The 16,807-nt window shown below is 49.3% G+C and overlaps 1 protein-coding gene across 1 annotated transcript; it reads left to right on the plus strand.

The window, feature by feature from the left end:
* Positions 1–9,797: 9,797 nt before the first annotated feature.
* On the plus strand, positions 9,798–13,467 carry LHFPL7 (LHFPL tetraspan subfamily member 7). Its single transcript, XM_074321894.1, has 3 exons — positions 9,798–10,050; positions 10,832–10,970; positions 13,138–13,467. Exons 1-3 carry the CDS (start codon positions 9,847–9,849, stop codon positions 13,398–13,400), a joined length of 606 nt encoding a protein of 201 aa, XP_074177995.1. The 5' UTR covers positions 9,798–9,846; the 3' UTR covers positions 13,401–13,467.
* The last annotated feature ends 3,340 nt before the right edge of the window (positions 13,468–16,807 follow it).

A 16,807-nucleotide genomic window follows, 5' to 3' on the forward strand; every position in this document is an offset into this window, starting at 1 on the left:
ACTCACTTCTGGGTTGTGTTACCTGTGCCTCCAGGCATCTACGAGAGAAGGCAGTTCTACAAACAGTTTCACCTGAATCTGGAAGAGGAGGCACCAGAGGCCTTCCCTCCCCTGCCAAGGGTCAGGTCAGGTTGACTTGGACGACAGCTGGGGATATGGGAAGACTGGGCCACAACTCAGGCCGTCACTGCAGGCTGAGCTGGCCGAGTGACTGCAGCAACTGACCCAGGCTGCCTGCAGGGGAAGGCGAGCAGGGGCTGGATCGTGTCCAGTGCCACTGGGTGGCCGAGAAGGACTGAGCTGAGCACACCTGAGAAGGTGCACCAGTCAAGCCTGATAAAGCTGGTAAATATCAGAACTGGGATTCTCATCCAGTTCAGACGAACTCCAAAGCCCCTCAACAAATATTAATTGAAAGATAAAAATGAATGATTGAATGAGTGGGGGAAAAAACTCTGGCAATCATCTATTCCAGACACCCTCATTTTACAGAGGGAGAAATTGAGGCCCAAAGAAGCAGAGATGGTCACACTGAGTGTAGGTGGCAGGGTTGAGACTTGAGCCTCTGTCCCAGGTTTCACCAATCCTCCTGATTCCAACAGCACCAGCTGTATGTGCTCATTTGTCATGCCAACATTGATAGTATTATAGTGACATCCCTTTTTCTTACCTGCCCAGCCTCCATCTCCCATCTTCTGGTAACAGCCCCTCAGTTTTCATCCTAGAAACCACCCCATTCCCCACCTTCACTCCATGTAGTTCCAGTGGGGTGACCCTGTGACATCCCTACCCTACCCTAATCTCCAACCTCAACCCCCAATCCCAGGTCACAGGACCCACAATGATTGGCTCATGGGTGGGCACATGACCCAACTTTGTCCAATGAGAATTCATCACATTTGTAGCAACTATATGCAAAGAGGAGCTTTTTTTGTTCTCCCTGTGGGGTTCCTAAGCCTCAGAAGTTCAACTGGGAGCCACTAACCACCAGCACTGTGAGAGAAAATGTGCCAAATAGTGAAGCCAACCCAGCAGAAAACAGCTGAGAGATAGAAATTGGTCCTGAAGACACTTCTTGTTCACCTGCTCCAGCTGTGCCTAAAGCCTTACCACAGAATTTTCAGTTATGTAAGCCAATGCATTGCTCATTTCTCCTTGAGCCAGTGGCAGTTGTACTTCCAACACACACAGCAAAAGACCAGACAAGCACCTACTATGTGCCAAGCCTTATACTGAATGCTGGGAATAAAGATTTATCTCAGATCCAGCACCCATAACTTTCTGCAAGTTCACAGTCTGCTGGGAAGATCTTCAGGTCCCAGACAACTATGTAAATCTGTTCCCAGGACTAGAATTACCAAGAGAGAAAGGTAGAGAGCACAGTGGCCAGAATTTCAACACCTGGTGTTTCATTGTGGATCCGGTTAATCCCTATTCATGCCTTCCCCTACCCAGGAAACACCACACCCTTACCCCATCTTGATTTGGGGCTGGCTTTTGCCTCTTTGCCCAACTCACCCAGCAGCCTGGAGTGAAAGGCTGTTGACTTATGGAACTGGGAAGGCACACACACACACACACACACACACACACACACACCCTCAGACCAGCGTATCACCCACCTGGGCTTTGTTTGCCAACCTGAATGTTTCCTTCAAAGGGAACGAGACATCTTACAAGGTCACAGATTTATGTCTAACACCGGAGCCTGAGCAGAAGAGGCCACGTTAGAGGGTCTTGACCTGAAGTGTGGTGAGTCTGGAAGGAAGATTGATCTGAGATCAGGAGGGGGGAGAGAGGAAAGTATGAACCGGGGCCCATAATGGGCTTCAGGGATCCGTGAGGCTCTGAAATTACATACGCTTGCGTGTGTGTGTGTGTGTGTGTGTGTGTGTGTGTGTGTGTGTGTACGCAAGCCTGTATGGGGAAATGCACCCATAGTTTTAAATCACATTGTCAAAGGACTCTGTCACCGTCAAGGGGTTAGTCCCACGGGTGCAGACACGGCCATCCTCTTGCAGGTGGGTGTCTTCGTCTGTTCAGCCTGCTATTAACAATGTACCATAGACGGAGTGGCTTATAAACAACACAAATGTACTTTTCACAGTTCCAGAGGCTGGGGAGTCTAAAATTGAGATGGAGGCAGATTTGGTGTCTGGTGAGAGCCCACTTCCTGGTTCATAAATGGCCATTTTCTCACTGTGTCCGCACATGGCAGAAGGGCTGAGGGAGCTCTTTGAGGTCTCTTTCATAAGGGCACTGATACCCCATTCATGAGGCTCCACCCTAATGACTTCATCACCTCCCAAAGGCCCTACCTTCTAATACCATCACTTTGAGGGTTAGGATTTCAACATAGGAATTTTGGGGGGGACACAACCATTTGTTCTATTGCAATGGGGAAACTGAAGCTCAGAGCCATTGCGTTACGTCGTTTGGCTCAGCTCACAAGCCAACTTGTAACGGCCTGGAATAGAACCAGAAATCCAGCTTACCTGGCTGTGCTACTGGAGAACAAGACAAGGGAAGCAAGTCCAAGTCTTCCCCGGTCCCGACTTGCCCATCTTCACATCTCAGCCTGGGTATCAGCTGGCCCTCAGGCTGGATCAGGCGCCCCACCTCTGTACTTGCCCCAGACGTTGCTCTGGGCTTTCTCTTGGTGTGGAGCCGTGCCTTTACGCACCTGTGAACTGATAGGTTGGTGAAATACACATCTCCAACTTCACTCAGGCTACAACACACTCAGGGACCTGCCCCTCTCCTAGCAAACCTGCACCCCACAGCTTCCCCAACTCAGTGATGACAGTTCCCCCATTGCAGGTGCCAAGGGCAAAAGCACTGGAGGCGCCGTTGCCCCATGGGCTCCTCTCATTCTCCAAGGCCACTCCATCGGCAAATCTGATTGCTTGACCTTTGACCTTCAACATAGCTCCAGAATCCCTCTGCTCCTTGCCCCTGCGTCCCATCCAGCATTGTCTCTCTCACCTGACCGACTGAAGATGCCTCCCGGCTGCTTCTCCCTTGCCCTCCCTTGCACCTGTTCTCCACCCAGCAGCCAGAGTGATCTTTTTCAAACACAAGGCAGGTCATGTCACAGCCCTGCTTAAGACCATCCACAGACTCCCCATCTCACTCACAAATCAAAAGTCAGAGACCTTCATTGCCTACAAAGCCCTCCACTCGCCCTTTACTCATTCCTCGTGGTCACCTGGGCCTCTTTGCTTCTTCCAACATGCCAAATATACGCTCACCTCAGGGCCTTTACACCTGCCCCTTCCTCTACCTGGAATATTCCTCCCCCCACAAATCCACATAACTGCTTCCCTCAATCTTGTGCAAAGGTCACCTTTGAGGCTTTTCCAATCACTCACCACCCCCCTTCCCTGCTTCATTTTTCTCTCTGGCACTTAACATCTGGCATCTTATATATGGATTTATTTATCTTCTTTCTGTCTCTTCCATGAGAGTGTAAGGTCCATGAGGACAGCACTTCCACCAGGTTTCCTTGCTACTAAATTACCAGTACCTAGAACAGTTCCTGGAACATAGTAGCTACTCAATAAATATTTGTTGGATGGCTAGTTGGATGGCTGGACCATACTGTTCGATCATGTTGGTCGGTCTGGCCCATAGAGCTCTAAAGTGCTTGAAGATAGGGACTATTTTCTATTCGCCACCGTGTCTATGAGGGTCACACAGGACTGGACACATAAAAGTACTTGACTTTTAAACCCCTTAATATCGCTTCAGGCTGAGGGCCCAGAGTCAGGAGCCTGACACCCGAGTTTTAGTCCCTGGTCCACCACCCATTCTGGCAGGTATAAAATTAGCTCTCATTTGGTCATCTGTAAAATGGAAACCATGCTAACAGTATTTACCATCCAGCAGCCATGAGGCTTAAATGAAACAAGGCACTGCAAGTGTTTCGCAGGGGGCTTGGTGAGCGCTCAAGAATTGTCAACCGCCATTAACAGCTAAATGCTGAGTTGGAGGATAAAATATTCAGTCCCTTGCAAGCTTCCCTTAGCTGGATTCCAGCTAATTGGAGCCTCGCCGGATGTGGTTTCGGGTTAAAATGCCTCATTTAGCTTTCTGGGCACCTGGACAGTCGGCGTGATTTTCCCAGGTGACATTGAGCACATTATCTGGAGAACAAAACTCCTTTCAAGGTCAGAAACGCCAGGAGAGCCACTGGGGCAGCCAGAAAGAGGCAAAATCACGGTCCTGGGTTGGCTCTGGGCTCCCCAGCTTCCTGGCTGGAATTACACTCCCTGGGTTCCTGCCAACCCCCAAGGAGAGGCTGATTCGGGTGTATGAAAAAAAATCCATGTTCCCTCCCTCCAGGGGCCACATCTTACTTGCTGGCTAGCAGCCACGAGGTGTTTCTAATCCTGGGAATAAAAAGTCTATGCAATGTAACCCTGACCTACCTACCCAGGTTTATCTCTCCCTCCCGCTGCAACATACACATGATTTTATCCCCTTGAACCTTCACAACAACCCCAGCCCCATTTTTCAGAGAGGTGAGGCAACCCCACTCAGGTCATAATACTGGGAAGGAGAAGATGGGGTCCTTATGCTTCTTGTTACCACATCACCCTGCTCAGGGATTGCACCCAATACCGCCTACCCCCTGGGATTTCTAATCTGCATTCACAGATGGAGAAACTGAGGCCCAGAGGAATGGGGTAACCTGCCCCAGGTCACACAGCTGGAAAATGGTAGCGTGATTGGCCAGCCATCCCCAGATTCCTGCCATATTTAAAGTGCTGGCCCCGCTGAGTGTTCCAAAGTGAAACCAAGGTTGAAGAGGGCTGGCTCTGGGAAGTCTGTGTAGATGCCCTTGGCTTGGCTGGCAGCTCAGCTGCTTTTGACCTTGGGTAGGCTCAACTTTCTGGGCTCACTTTTGGCCATCAATGACAGCAATGACCGTTAGCATGCCACCTTCCGGCTTCCTCTATTATTACACAGGTAAGGCTTGACTTTGGATTGACTCACTTTTTCATTAAAATCAATTTTCATTGTAAATGGACAACCAGTATCACACCAAAAATTAGCACAAAACTACAAGACATACAAGGAAAATCCAACTGCATCCCCAGATTGTCAATTAATTCTCCTTGGCTCAAGGCTCCCTGTCTTTTTGACAAATGCTGGAGAGGTGTTTAAGACCTATGAGCTCCAACAGAGACTTTCTCTTTGATGTAAAGAAAGGGACTGAGGGAGAATTGAAAACTATTAATAAATAACTAAATAACTCCGGAATGTTATGATTTAGTGACATTTCGGGCTGAGTCCAGGTGCCACCTGAATGTCCCCCTCCAGGATGGCCTGAGGAATCGTAGCCTCCACATTCTTCATTTAGAAAACTCTAGAGGAGTTATTCTGAAAGGACTTCACAGTGCTGGGCTGTGTCATAAGCTCTCTTTGTATTTGTTGATGTGCGTGTTGAAAGGGGGCTGGGGTACGTGTGTGGAGGGAAAGGTGTCACCCCCACCCTTTCAGGGAGGGGCTGAGGGGACTCTGAGGAAGTAGTAATGAGTGTTTGCTGGTTAGTGGTCAAGCAGGGTCTCACCTTCCCTTTGGAGAGGTTTGCACTCCTCACCATGATCACCATCATCACCATCATCATCACCATCATCATCATCACCATCATCATCATCATCATCACCATCATCATCTCACTCTCCCTGTCCCCTTGGTTCATTCTCAGCTCTCCATCCATTGCTGGAGTCCTTCCCTTTCTTTCCCACTTTCTTCCCCACCCTTCAGCTCCCCCTCCTTCTCGAGGAGCAAGCCAAGGGGACAGAAACTTGGGGAAGAGGAGTTGTAGGGATATGGCTGGGGTTTCTTCCCATCAATTTGAGGGACAGGAGTCTTGGGCTTTCATTCCAGTTTTCCCTGATTTGCCAGGGGATCTTGGGCAAGTCACGTAACCTCTCTGGGTCTCCATTTGGTTTTCATCTGTTTGGGGTATCTGCTAATCCCAGTTGGCATAAGGAAGCAAAATAATAGGTGTGTATAACACTACTTCAAATAATCACCACCATCATCATCATCACCACCGTCATCATCATCACCATCATCACCACCATCATCACCACCATCACCATCATCATCACCATCATCACCACCATCACCATCACCATCACCACCACCATCACCACCATCACCATCATCATCACCATCATCACCACCATCACCATCACCATCACCACCATCATCACTATCATCATCACCATCACCATCACCACCATCATCACCACCATCATCACCACCATCATTATCATCATCACCACCACCATCATCACCACCATCATCATCATCATCACCACCACCATCATCATCACCACCACCATCATCACCACCATCATCACCATCACCACCATCATCATCACCACCATCATCATCACCATCATCACCACCATCATCATCACCACCATCATCATCATCATCATCATCACCACCATCATCATCACCACCATCATCATCACCATCATCACCATCATCATCACCACCATCATCACCACCATCATCACCACCACCATCATCACCACCACCATCATCACCACCATCATCATCATCATCACCACCACCATCATCATCACCACCACCATCATCACCACCATCATCATCACCACCATCATCATCACCACCATCATCACCACCATCATCATCACCACCATCATCATCACCACCATCATCATCATCACCACCATCATCACCACCACCATCATCACCACCACCATCATCACCACCATCATCATCATCATCACCACCACCATCATCATCACCACCACCACCATCATCACCACCATCATCATCACCACCATCATCATCACCACCATCATCACCACCACCATCATCATCACCACCATCATCATCATCATCACCACCACCATCATCATCACCATCATCATCATCATCATCATCACCACCATCATCACCCTTGTCATCATTTACGGAGGACCTACAATGTGCAGGGCACGCCACAAAGCACCTTCTACACATTTTCTCATTTAATCCTTGCAACAAGCCGTGAGACAGGTACTAGTGAGTACAAGCCTTGTTTTACAGGTAAAGGAACTGAGGCTCTGAAGGCAAGTGACCTGCCCAAGGTCACGCAGCCAATAGGAGAGCCAGAAATTAAATCTCACTGGTCTTGAAGCCTGTATGCCTTCCCAGAGTGAAAACATCTCATTGAAAGGTCAACAGTTGTGACATTGGTTTGTATCTAGAACTTTCAGAGACAGGCTGAGCGTGGTCTCTGGGCAAGAGAAATGAAGATCTTTGGCGTGAGCTCTGAGGGCGATGGCATCGCCAGGCCAGAGGAGGCTGCTTGGCCTCACGGGGGAGCAGCCAGCCCTGATCAGAGAGGGACAGAAACACAGCTCTGCCTCAGAAGAAAGCCAAGAGCTGGGGAGAGGAAGACGGGGGCTCTGGGCTGAATGAAACTGAAGAAGGAGATAGGAAAGTGGCATGGCTAAGAGCATGGGTTTAAGTATCGCAAGATTTGGGTTCGAGTACTGGTGTCCCACATCTTAGCTGTAGGACCCTGGGCAAGTCCCTTCGCTTCCCTAAGGAGTCACCTAGAACTCCTGGGCCACCGTAGCTGGACAATGCACAGTAAGCATTAGGACCATCACCGTGGGGCACTTAAGAAAGGATCTTGAGAGAGTAATGCTGAGCAAAACAAGTCAGACAGAAAAAGCAGAGAACCATGCGATTTCACTGATATGTGGTATATAAACCAAAAACAACAAAAGAACAAGACAAACAAATGAGAAACAGAAACTCATAGACACAGACAATAGTTTAGTGGTTGCCAGAGGGTAAGGGCGGCAGGAGGTGGGGGGTGGGAGATGAGGGTAAGGGGGATCGAATATATGGTGATGGAAGGAGAACTGACTCTGGGTGATGAACACACAATGGGATTTATAGATGATGTAATACAGAATTGTACACCTGAAATCTATGTAATTTTACTAACAATTGTCACCCCAATAAATTTAATTAAAAAAAAAAAAAAAAAAAAAAAAAAGAAAGGACAGCTGCCGAGTATGAATCCCGGGCCCACACCTTCTGACTGTGTCCTTGGGCCAAGACACCCACACCTCTCTGAGCCTGTGTCCTCCTTCATGAAGCAGAAAGTCATAGCCCCCACCTTGCTGGGTGATTGTGTGGCCTGGCAGACACACAGGCCGAGTGGCCTCCTCCACCCAACGATGAGCTCGCTTTAGTTCTCTGGGCTTGCATCTGAGGAGTCAGTACGCGTATGAGATGTGTGTTAATTACCTGGCATGTGACGGTGTCTGGGGGCAGTGGCTGTTATTAATAGAAAGGCCCCACCCACTCACCCACATTGGCTTCCTGGTCAGTGGGGGGCAGTGTGATACCGTCTCTGAGCTTTGACTTACCCATCTGAGAAGTGGGAGGAGGTTGAGTATAATGTCTGGGCATGTAGGTCCATAGGATCCTTCCAGCACTGAGGGAGAGAATGTGGAATGGTGCAGCCATCCCAGAGAGGGAGCTGGGATTTCTCACTCAGAATAGACAGAGACATGCCGTCTGAGACAAGAAGAAGTTCCTAAGTGTATCCCCCAAGTAGATTCTTGCATCAGTCCATGCACACAGATAGCTATTCAGAGCAGAGCTACTCCTGATAGAGGGAACAGGAGGCCCCCTGAGTTCCGGAGCTGAAATGTGGAGGGTGTGTGTCGTGGAATACCACACAGCAGTTGGAAATGACAGTAGCAGATTTGGTCAGGGTCCTGCTCAGTATCCCTCGTCCTTATCATGTTGCTACACATCAGTAGACTTCCATCTGCCAGCTCTGTTGTATTGCCCGTGGATTTTCTATTCCCGTGGAGACTATTTTGTCACCTACATGTTGCCACCACCCACTGCCAGGGACAGCTCAACCAATGGCTGGCAGGAGTTGGTGTATAAAGACTACAGATCCTTCAGCTCTCTGGAGGGATAACTCCGAGGTGCTGGTTGTACCCCATCTCTCAAAGCTCCCGGTGCCCCCGGGACAGCTGGCTTCATAACACACCCTTAACTGGCGGCCTTCTCCTCCCGTCTCACTTTCTCCTCCCAACTAAACTACTTACAACCAAACCCCCGACTCAGGACCCGCCTCTAGGGAACTCAAATAGGACAAACGGAATAGACATATACACCGCCACAGGGATCAACCCTAAAAACATTATGCTTAATGCCCAAAGTAGTAGGAGGCAGAATGCAATGTAGAAAATAATGCCATTAACACAAATGAAAAATACACACATACCGAACAATATCCATTTTGCAAAACTACCTGCGGACAAAAAGATACACATTAAATAATTAAAATGGTCACTGAGTGGGAAGAGTTAGTTAATAGGCAGAATGGTTGCTAGAAAGACAGCATCTGTGTATGATTTAGAAAAAGGTGACCCCTCTGGTTTGAAGCAGCCCTTTTGGATAGTGTAAGGATTGATGGGCAGAGAGAATGAATGAATGAATGAATGAATGAATGAATGAATGAATGAATGAATGACAAAATATGAGAGGTGCCTTGCATGGAGCAGTGATAATGATATGATATGCAGAGTGGGAGTATTCAAAGGTCTGCTTAAGCATTAACATTTATTCTAAGATTTGGGGTTTCTACTTCCAGAACTTGTTAGGGTACCCCCCACCCCCGCCTTGCCAGTTGTTAGCATCTCCTGCTGCATCCCCAGGTCAAAGGGATGCTGATGGCCTGGGGTCCCTGGCTGGGGGCACCTTCCCAGCCGCTGCTCTCCTTGCCCCGCAGTCTCCACCGATCATCTTGCCCATTGATCCCCAGGGCACTGACGCTCCATGATGGTGAGCAGCGTGTGGGCAGCTCTGGAACTCTCCCTTACCTGCATCTCAGCCCTCAGCCTCATCTCCCCTGCCTGGTTCCAGACTGCCACGTTCTCCTTTGGCGTCCTCACCTACTGCTCCTGGCCTCAGAGTGACCGCTGGAACCAGAGCTGTCGGACCTTCAGGTCCTTGGATGATATTCCTGACTTAGCCTGGAAGGTGAGACCTAGGCTCATCAATTCCCTGGGGCCTTGGGGAAGGGGAGGGCACTGTCAAACCCATGAAAGCAAACAATAAACCAAGTTCTGTGTCCCAACCCCACCCTGAGCCTCTGACGCTGGAGGTGTGGGATGGGCTCTGGCTATTTGTATTTTAGCAAACACCCAGGATAATTCTGAAGGTAGCTGTGAATCCATATACCTTAGTGCCTCTATGCAAATTAAAAAGAGGTGCCCCTTCTTTAGGACTCTATACTGCCATCTGCTGGAAAATTACTGTAATTAATATGCAAATTTATGATGACCTCAACGCACCTCTTAGAGTTGTGCAGTGTACAACCCGTACACACCTACCTGGCCACCCTCGAAGTACTGCTAGGCTGAAAAACCACAGCTAAGGTGTTGGAAGTCTCTGTCATGAAGCACACTACCAAATTCAACAATGGGGACAGTGGGTCAGGACTCCCAATCCAGTACCTCTAAGGAAGATGATACACCCTTCAAACCTGATTATTACAAAGGTGCCTGTCCTGCCTTCCCGCCGTCTAGCAGGTACTCAATACTGTAGGGTAGGGTGGTGCTACTACTTAATTAGCTGTATGCCCTGAGGCAAATGACTCCCTCCCTGAACCTCAGTTTGTTTACATGTAAAATGGGAACAGGCCTGTAAAACAGCACAGACCTTGTGGGGGTTCCAGGACTCAGTAGCTGGTCTGGAAGCAGAGGGAGCCCCTCCTGCCCCCGCCCCAGTCAACACTCTCTCTCCTCTCTCTTCCTGGCAGGTGTCAGCTGCATTTCTTCTTGGAGGCTGGCTCCTGTTGGCCTTTAATGCAATTTTCTTCCTGTCCTGGGCCCTGGTTCCAAAGGGGCTGTGCCCAGGGAGGGGCAGTGGCAAAATGCCGAGCATGCAGGCAGCTGCAGGTAAATCCAGTGTCACATAATAAGCATTCCAGACATGTTTGTGGAATGACTGAATGAACAAACCTGTGAGAAGGTTCTGGCCTCCTGGGTCCAATCTCTCAGAGATAAACTCTAGGATTATACATTATTCCTGGTCCTTTGGCAAGCCAGAAATGGAAGGGAGGAAATGGCATCCTCAACATCACCCTCTCCTGCCGTTGGCTAAGAGTCTGTCCACCTTTATTTCTCTCTTATCCATCCACTTTGCATCATCTTTGCCTGGCACACTATACACAGTTGGGCAGGTTGTGCACTGCACAAGCGTGCTGAGAGATGCTGAAATCTACCCTATCCTCCACGTGCTAAGCTGTGAAACTGCAGGGTTGTATCTGCTCAGAAGGGTTGCTTTTTGCTAATTCACACAGTCTCTGGATGGTGTGGCACAGGCCTTGATGGCAATCATCATCCAATGAATTCTCCACCACCTCTCACCTGGATTAGAGTAATACACACCTCATGGGTCTCCCTGCTGCCACCTTTGTCCCTTAGAATCTGCCACACACTGGCCAATGCGTCCTGTTAAAACTGAAATCAGATCATGCCACGCAGACTGACCTATCCATCCTCCAGTGACTTCCTGTCACACTCAGAGAAAAATCCAACTTTTGGAGCTGTTGAGGTTCGTTCCGATCAAGACCAATTCTGTCATGGACCTTATCTCTTGCCGCCTCTGCCAGGCTCAACGAGCTCCAGCCACCCTGGCTCGCTTTCTTGGCTCATGTACACCAGCTTGTTCCCTCTGCCGGGAATTCTCTTCTCAGATCTGGACACATCTGGCTTCCCCACTTCATTAAAGGCTCTGCTCAAAGTATCTCTGCCTCCGTGAGGTGCTCCATGGCCTCGAGCTAAGAGAGCTTTCCTCTCCTTAGTCTCCTTCCTCTTACCTTGCTTTGTATTCTCCACAGCACTTACTACCTGAAATCTCGTCTGCTTTCCCGATTACTGTCCTCTCTCCACTAGGTCAGCTCCATGGGGGCTGCCTGCCTTGCTATCATCAGCCCCTACGTGCTTTGCACATAACAGATGCTCACTAAGTATCTGTTGACCCAATGGAAGGAGATACAGTCCTTGTCCTAGGCTGGCCCGGTGTCTAGTGGGGATCGAGTATGTCAGGCAGTTACAGCTCAGCGGACAGTTGACACAATGGGGATGAGCAAGAAAAAACTCCAGGAGGGTGTAGGGTGTGAAGGAAGGCTTCCTAGAGGAGGCATCACCTGAGCTGAGTCTGGAAGGACAGGTGGGAGTTAGCCAAATGTACTCGTAGAACGGCATTTCAGGTAGTGGGAACACCAGGGAAAGGCATGGGCACGGGACGGCAAGGCGCGTGCAGGGAACGGCAAGAGTGGCTGAAGGGCAGCAAGGGAGGCTGAGGGTTCATCTGATTCTCCTGCACTGGAAGCGCCGACGGTGAGGCGTCCGGTCCATTCCTTAGTGTCACCCGGGCCCACCACAGCACCTCTAACAGTTTTGATGAACGAATGCATGATGAATGGATGGGTTGGTGAATGAATGAATGAATGAATGAGTGGATGGCTGAGTGGGTGGATGTACTGGTGGGTGGATGATGGATGGATGGGTAAGGAAAATGGGTAGGTTGGAATATGGTTGGATGAATGAAGGATGGAGATGGATTGATGGATGGATGGATGGATGGATGGATGGATGGATGGGGGGCAGTGGTTAAGTGGGCAGGTGGATAGACGGATGGATAAGTGAATGGATAGGTGGATAGAGGGGTGGAGAGAATGAGTGGATTAGAATAAGGTTGAATGGATGAATGACTAGATGGGAGGAAAGGTAATTGAGTGACGGGTGGATAAAAGATGACTGCATGTGACAGACGGTTATTAGACTTACTGTGATTACATCGTAAGGTATATAAAAGTCAAATCATTGTTACACCCCTAACACTAATATTGTATGCCAACTGTAGTTTAATAAAATTTTTTTTAAAGGATAGACGGGCTGACCAATAAGCGAATGAATGGATAGATAGAAGGGTAGATGGCGGGGTGAGTGGATGGATGGGTGGGTGCACAGGAGGGTGGATGGGGGGTGAGTCCCAAGATAGAAGGTGAGCCCCGAGCCTCCTGACCGACACATCGGTTTTCCTTCCTGCTGTCTCCAGCCACCACCAGCATTGTGGGCCTGCTGTTTTTCCCCATCAGCCTGGCCTCCCCATTCGCCAAGGAAGCCTGTGGAGCCTCCTCTGTGTACCGCCGTGGACAGTGCCAGCTGGGCTGGGGCTACGTGACTGCCATCCTCAGTGCGGTCCTGGCCAGTGTCCTGCTCATCATCAGGCGGCCCCGCGTGACCAAAGTCCAGGGGCCGACCGTCCTTTTCTCCAGCGACACTGAGAAAATCATCCTCGTCCCAGAAATGAGCAAATAAAACTTTCCCAGGAGCAAAAAGAGCCCGTGGTACAGCTATATGAAATCACCAAGTACCCAAGTTCAAATCCCACCTCTGCTGCTTCCCTGCTGTGTGACCTCAGGCGAGTCGCTTCACCTGTCTTCACCTCAGAGTATTCTTCTGTAAAATGGGGGGTGAAATACTGCCGACCTCATACAGTTGTTACGAGATTTAACTGGATGTGATGTATGTAAATAAAGCATTTAGCACAATGCTAGGCACATAGTATTCGATAGACTTTAGCTAATGTTATTATAATTCTGACCGCACAGGACTATGGTGAGAAATCTCTTCCTGAAAAGCGCCTCAGGTAATTCGGAGTCCGTGGTTGTCACTCAGATACTATGTCTTTGAATGGGCACGAGCACGTTCTCTCTTTCTTCCCTTTCTCTAACTCCCCCTCTCTTGGAGAACTTGAGAATGACTCATTTTCCCATCAAATATCTAGTAGTGAGTGCCCCTTATACACAAGTTTGTCCAGTGTGAGGGTGGGGATGGGGAGACAGGAGTTAAGGACCTATCTCACCCTTCTATGCAAATAACCCCACTGATGTGAAAACGTCACTGGGACTTGGGGCACTTCACGTGCTTGTCCCAGCGGCTTTCTCCAGCCTCTTTCTTGTCACCCACCCAACCCGCACCTCTCCCTCCAGCCACACTACATCCTGAGCCCACAAAAGGCCTCTTCACACCTCTCCCCCTTTGTCTGCTAGGGCTGCTGGAATCAAATCTGCTGCTTTTGCCTATCACAACCCCAGGGCCCTACTTCAGGAGCAGCAGCCTAATATTCCCTTGGCAACTCATGAGCTCGGCAACTCGCAGACCACTCCAGGCTTTAAGATGGACATATGAGCCCTTCTAGCCAATCAAGCCTGGTTGGAATGATTGGTTCAGAGCTGCGCAGGGGACCAGTAGAAGCCAGCACGGAGGAGAGAAGAACCATGAGATGGACAGAGGTGGAGCGCTAAGAACTGCATTTGAACACCTGGATCCAACCATGCCTGTTCTCCTACCTTCAGGTGACATGGTCACAGGCAGCTCCAGGCTGGCATCCCCCTATCTTGGCTGCCCCAGAGGAAAGAGTGAACTTCTCCTTCCTCTCTTGGCACATATAAATTCCAGGGAAGGAAGCTGATTGGCCAGGACTGGCTCATGTGTCCACCTCTTGGGAAAGGGGCAGGTCAGCAGTTTCACTAGAGGGCCACGGCTATAGTGAAGGAGATACAGTTCACTGGAAGATGGGAGAAGGTACTGGTACTAGAATGGGGGAGGATACCTGGCAGGCAAAAACATTCAATGCCCAACTCTCTCTTTAAGGGAGGTTTATTATCCCCATTTCACAGAAGTGAAAACTGAGGCCCCGAGAGGTAAAGTCACTTGTCCAAGGCCACACAGCCAATCAGGGCAGAGCTGGGATTTGAACGCAGGGCTGTCAGACTCTATGGTGGAAGCAAAGTCACACCTGGATTTGCTCCCTCTGCTTCCACCCAGCTCATTTTGATCAAACTCTTCTGGCTTTAAATGTTCACCCAAAAATATTCATAAAAATCCTCAGGAGCAGTTCCATTATTTTGAAAACACAAAGACCACGGAAAATGCAGTTTGAATTCATTTTTCAGACAGAACAATAAGGACAACATAACAGCTTCTTTTATTTTTTTTTAAAGTAATAGAATAATGGAATAAATAGAAAACCAAGGAAGCTACTGCAAGGTGTTCAAATGGACTGGAGATGTTGCGAGTGTCCGCACAAGCACTTTTATGCAAGTTGGTCTCGCTGGGAAGATTCCCTGAGCCCCAAGCAGCATCTCAGTGCCAAGAGCGGCCAGTGGAGGCCACGCACTAGAAGCCTACACTCAGCCCACATCACCCATGTACACATGGGATGTGCCATCTCCTCTTTGTCATAACCTCATACTGGCCCCCTCGTTACTTCATTTTTCCCTTTGAACTCTTTTAGCAATGCCAAAGGGAGCGATTCTGCAGCCCATAAAGTAGAACCATTTACAGATTCTGTCTTTATTTCACAAGAGGCAGAGGAATCGCTCTCTCTGTCTTATTTCCTCTTCCTCAAAACAAAAGGTACCCGTTGTTTGCAAGGAGCCCTGCACTTTCAAAGCCTAGAAATCACTGTGCCCACAAGTCTGAATAAACAGAGCCAGGAAGATACTGGAAGATGACTGGAAAGTCCCCTGGGCACTGCATAGTCTGTGGGACTTGTGCAATCGGCTAGGGTTTGGCTTAGCAATGAACTGGTGAGCGGGTACTTCAAAAAGGATCAAATTGTGTTCCTCTGGAGTCTATACCTGTCCAGGGCTCAAGTTCTCAATGTACATAGCGGCTTCAAAGCCAGAAGCACAGAGACCTGTGAGATCTTTCCTGACTCAACAGCGTCAGATGCAAACTGCAGCGTCAGCGTGGGTTTTGCTCCTGCCAGGAATTGATGGCTCACCATGCCTAACGCCAGGGTTGCTTTATCACAGCCTGCGAGGGCTCGCAGCTCACCCCTTCCCGTGTTCTCCTCCAGGCGCCATCTTCTCAGGCTTCAAACTCCCATGAGGACTTGAGCAAGGAGAATGATGGGAACACAGGGAGACTGAGATCCCAACCAGGAAATCGTCCCCACCTGGGGACCCCTTTTGTGTATGGACCTTGGGGTACACGGTACACTGTTTGTAAAATGGCCTCAAAGATTTCCCTGCCTGTACCCACACCCCTTTTCAATGTCACTTTTCAAAGCCTCCTGTCAAGTGAGTCTATTTCCCCATCCGCTGAATCTGAGCTCAGCCATGTGATTTACTCTGACCAAGAGAATGTGGCAGAAATGACTTTATGCTAATTCCCAGCCTAGGCCTCAAGAGGCAAGCATGCTTCTGTTTGCTCTCTTGGAAAGTGCCACCATGGCCATGTAAACAAGCCTGAGCTAGCCTGCTTGGAGGCTGAGAGACACATGGCCCCGTCTCTCCCACTGCCCTAGCCAACAGCCAGCCAAGTGTCAGAAGCCAAGTTGTCCGGCTGGCCATCAGCTGACCACAGACACATGGAAAGTTCACCGAGACCAGAAGAACCTCCCAGCTAAACCCAGCCCATATTGTTGACCCACAGAATCACAAGCTAAATAAATGTCTGTTTCAAACCATCTGGGGTGGTTTGTTACACAGCATTACTTGTGGTAACAGCTAACGGATACAAAGGGTGAGACGTGATTCACCTGCCTTGAATTTTCTGGGGAAAAACCAGGCAGCTGTCATGAGAATCTGTCCCCATCTGGGTATGGGTCACTGGTGGGGGGGGGGCGGTTGGAAGGACAGTCTTCAGGAAGCAAACATGTCTTTCTTTCAAATTAAAAGAAACTCCCCCAAACACAGAAACAAAACCAATCCAGA

Source organism: Rhinolophus sinicus, linkage group LG16 (assembly GCF_036562045.2).
Source record: "Rhinolophus sinicus isolate RSC01 linkage group LG16, ASM3656204v1, whole genome shotgun sequence".
In the NCBI taxonomy this organism is placed as follows: Eukaryota; Metazoa; Chordata; class Mammalia; order Chiroptera; family Rhinolophidae; genus Rhinolophus; species Rhinolophus sinicus.

Excerpts from the sequence above, each read along its gene's own strand:
- LHFPL7 (XM_074321894.1), top strand. The coding sequence starts at position 9,847 with ATGATGGTGAGCAGCGTGTGGGCAGCTCTGGAACTCTCCCTTACCTGC. Across the intron at positions 10,051-10,831 it reads TTCCTGACTTAGCCTGGAAG|GTGTCAGCTGCATTTCTTCT; the intron begins GTGAGACCTAGG and ends TCTTCCTGGCAG. Across the intron at positions 10,971-13,137 it reads GAGCATGCAGGCAGCTGCAG|CCACCACCAGCATTGTGGGC; the intron begins GTAAATCCAGTG and ends TGCTGTCTCCAG.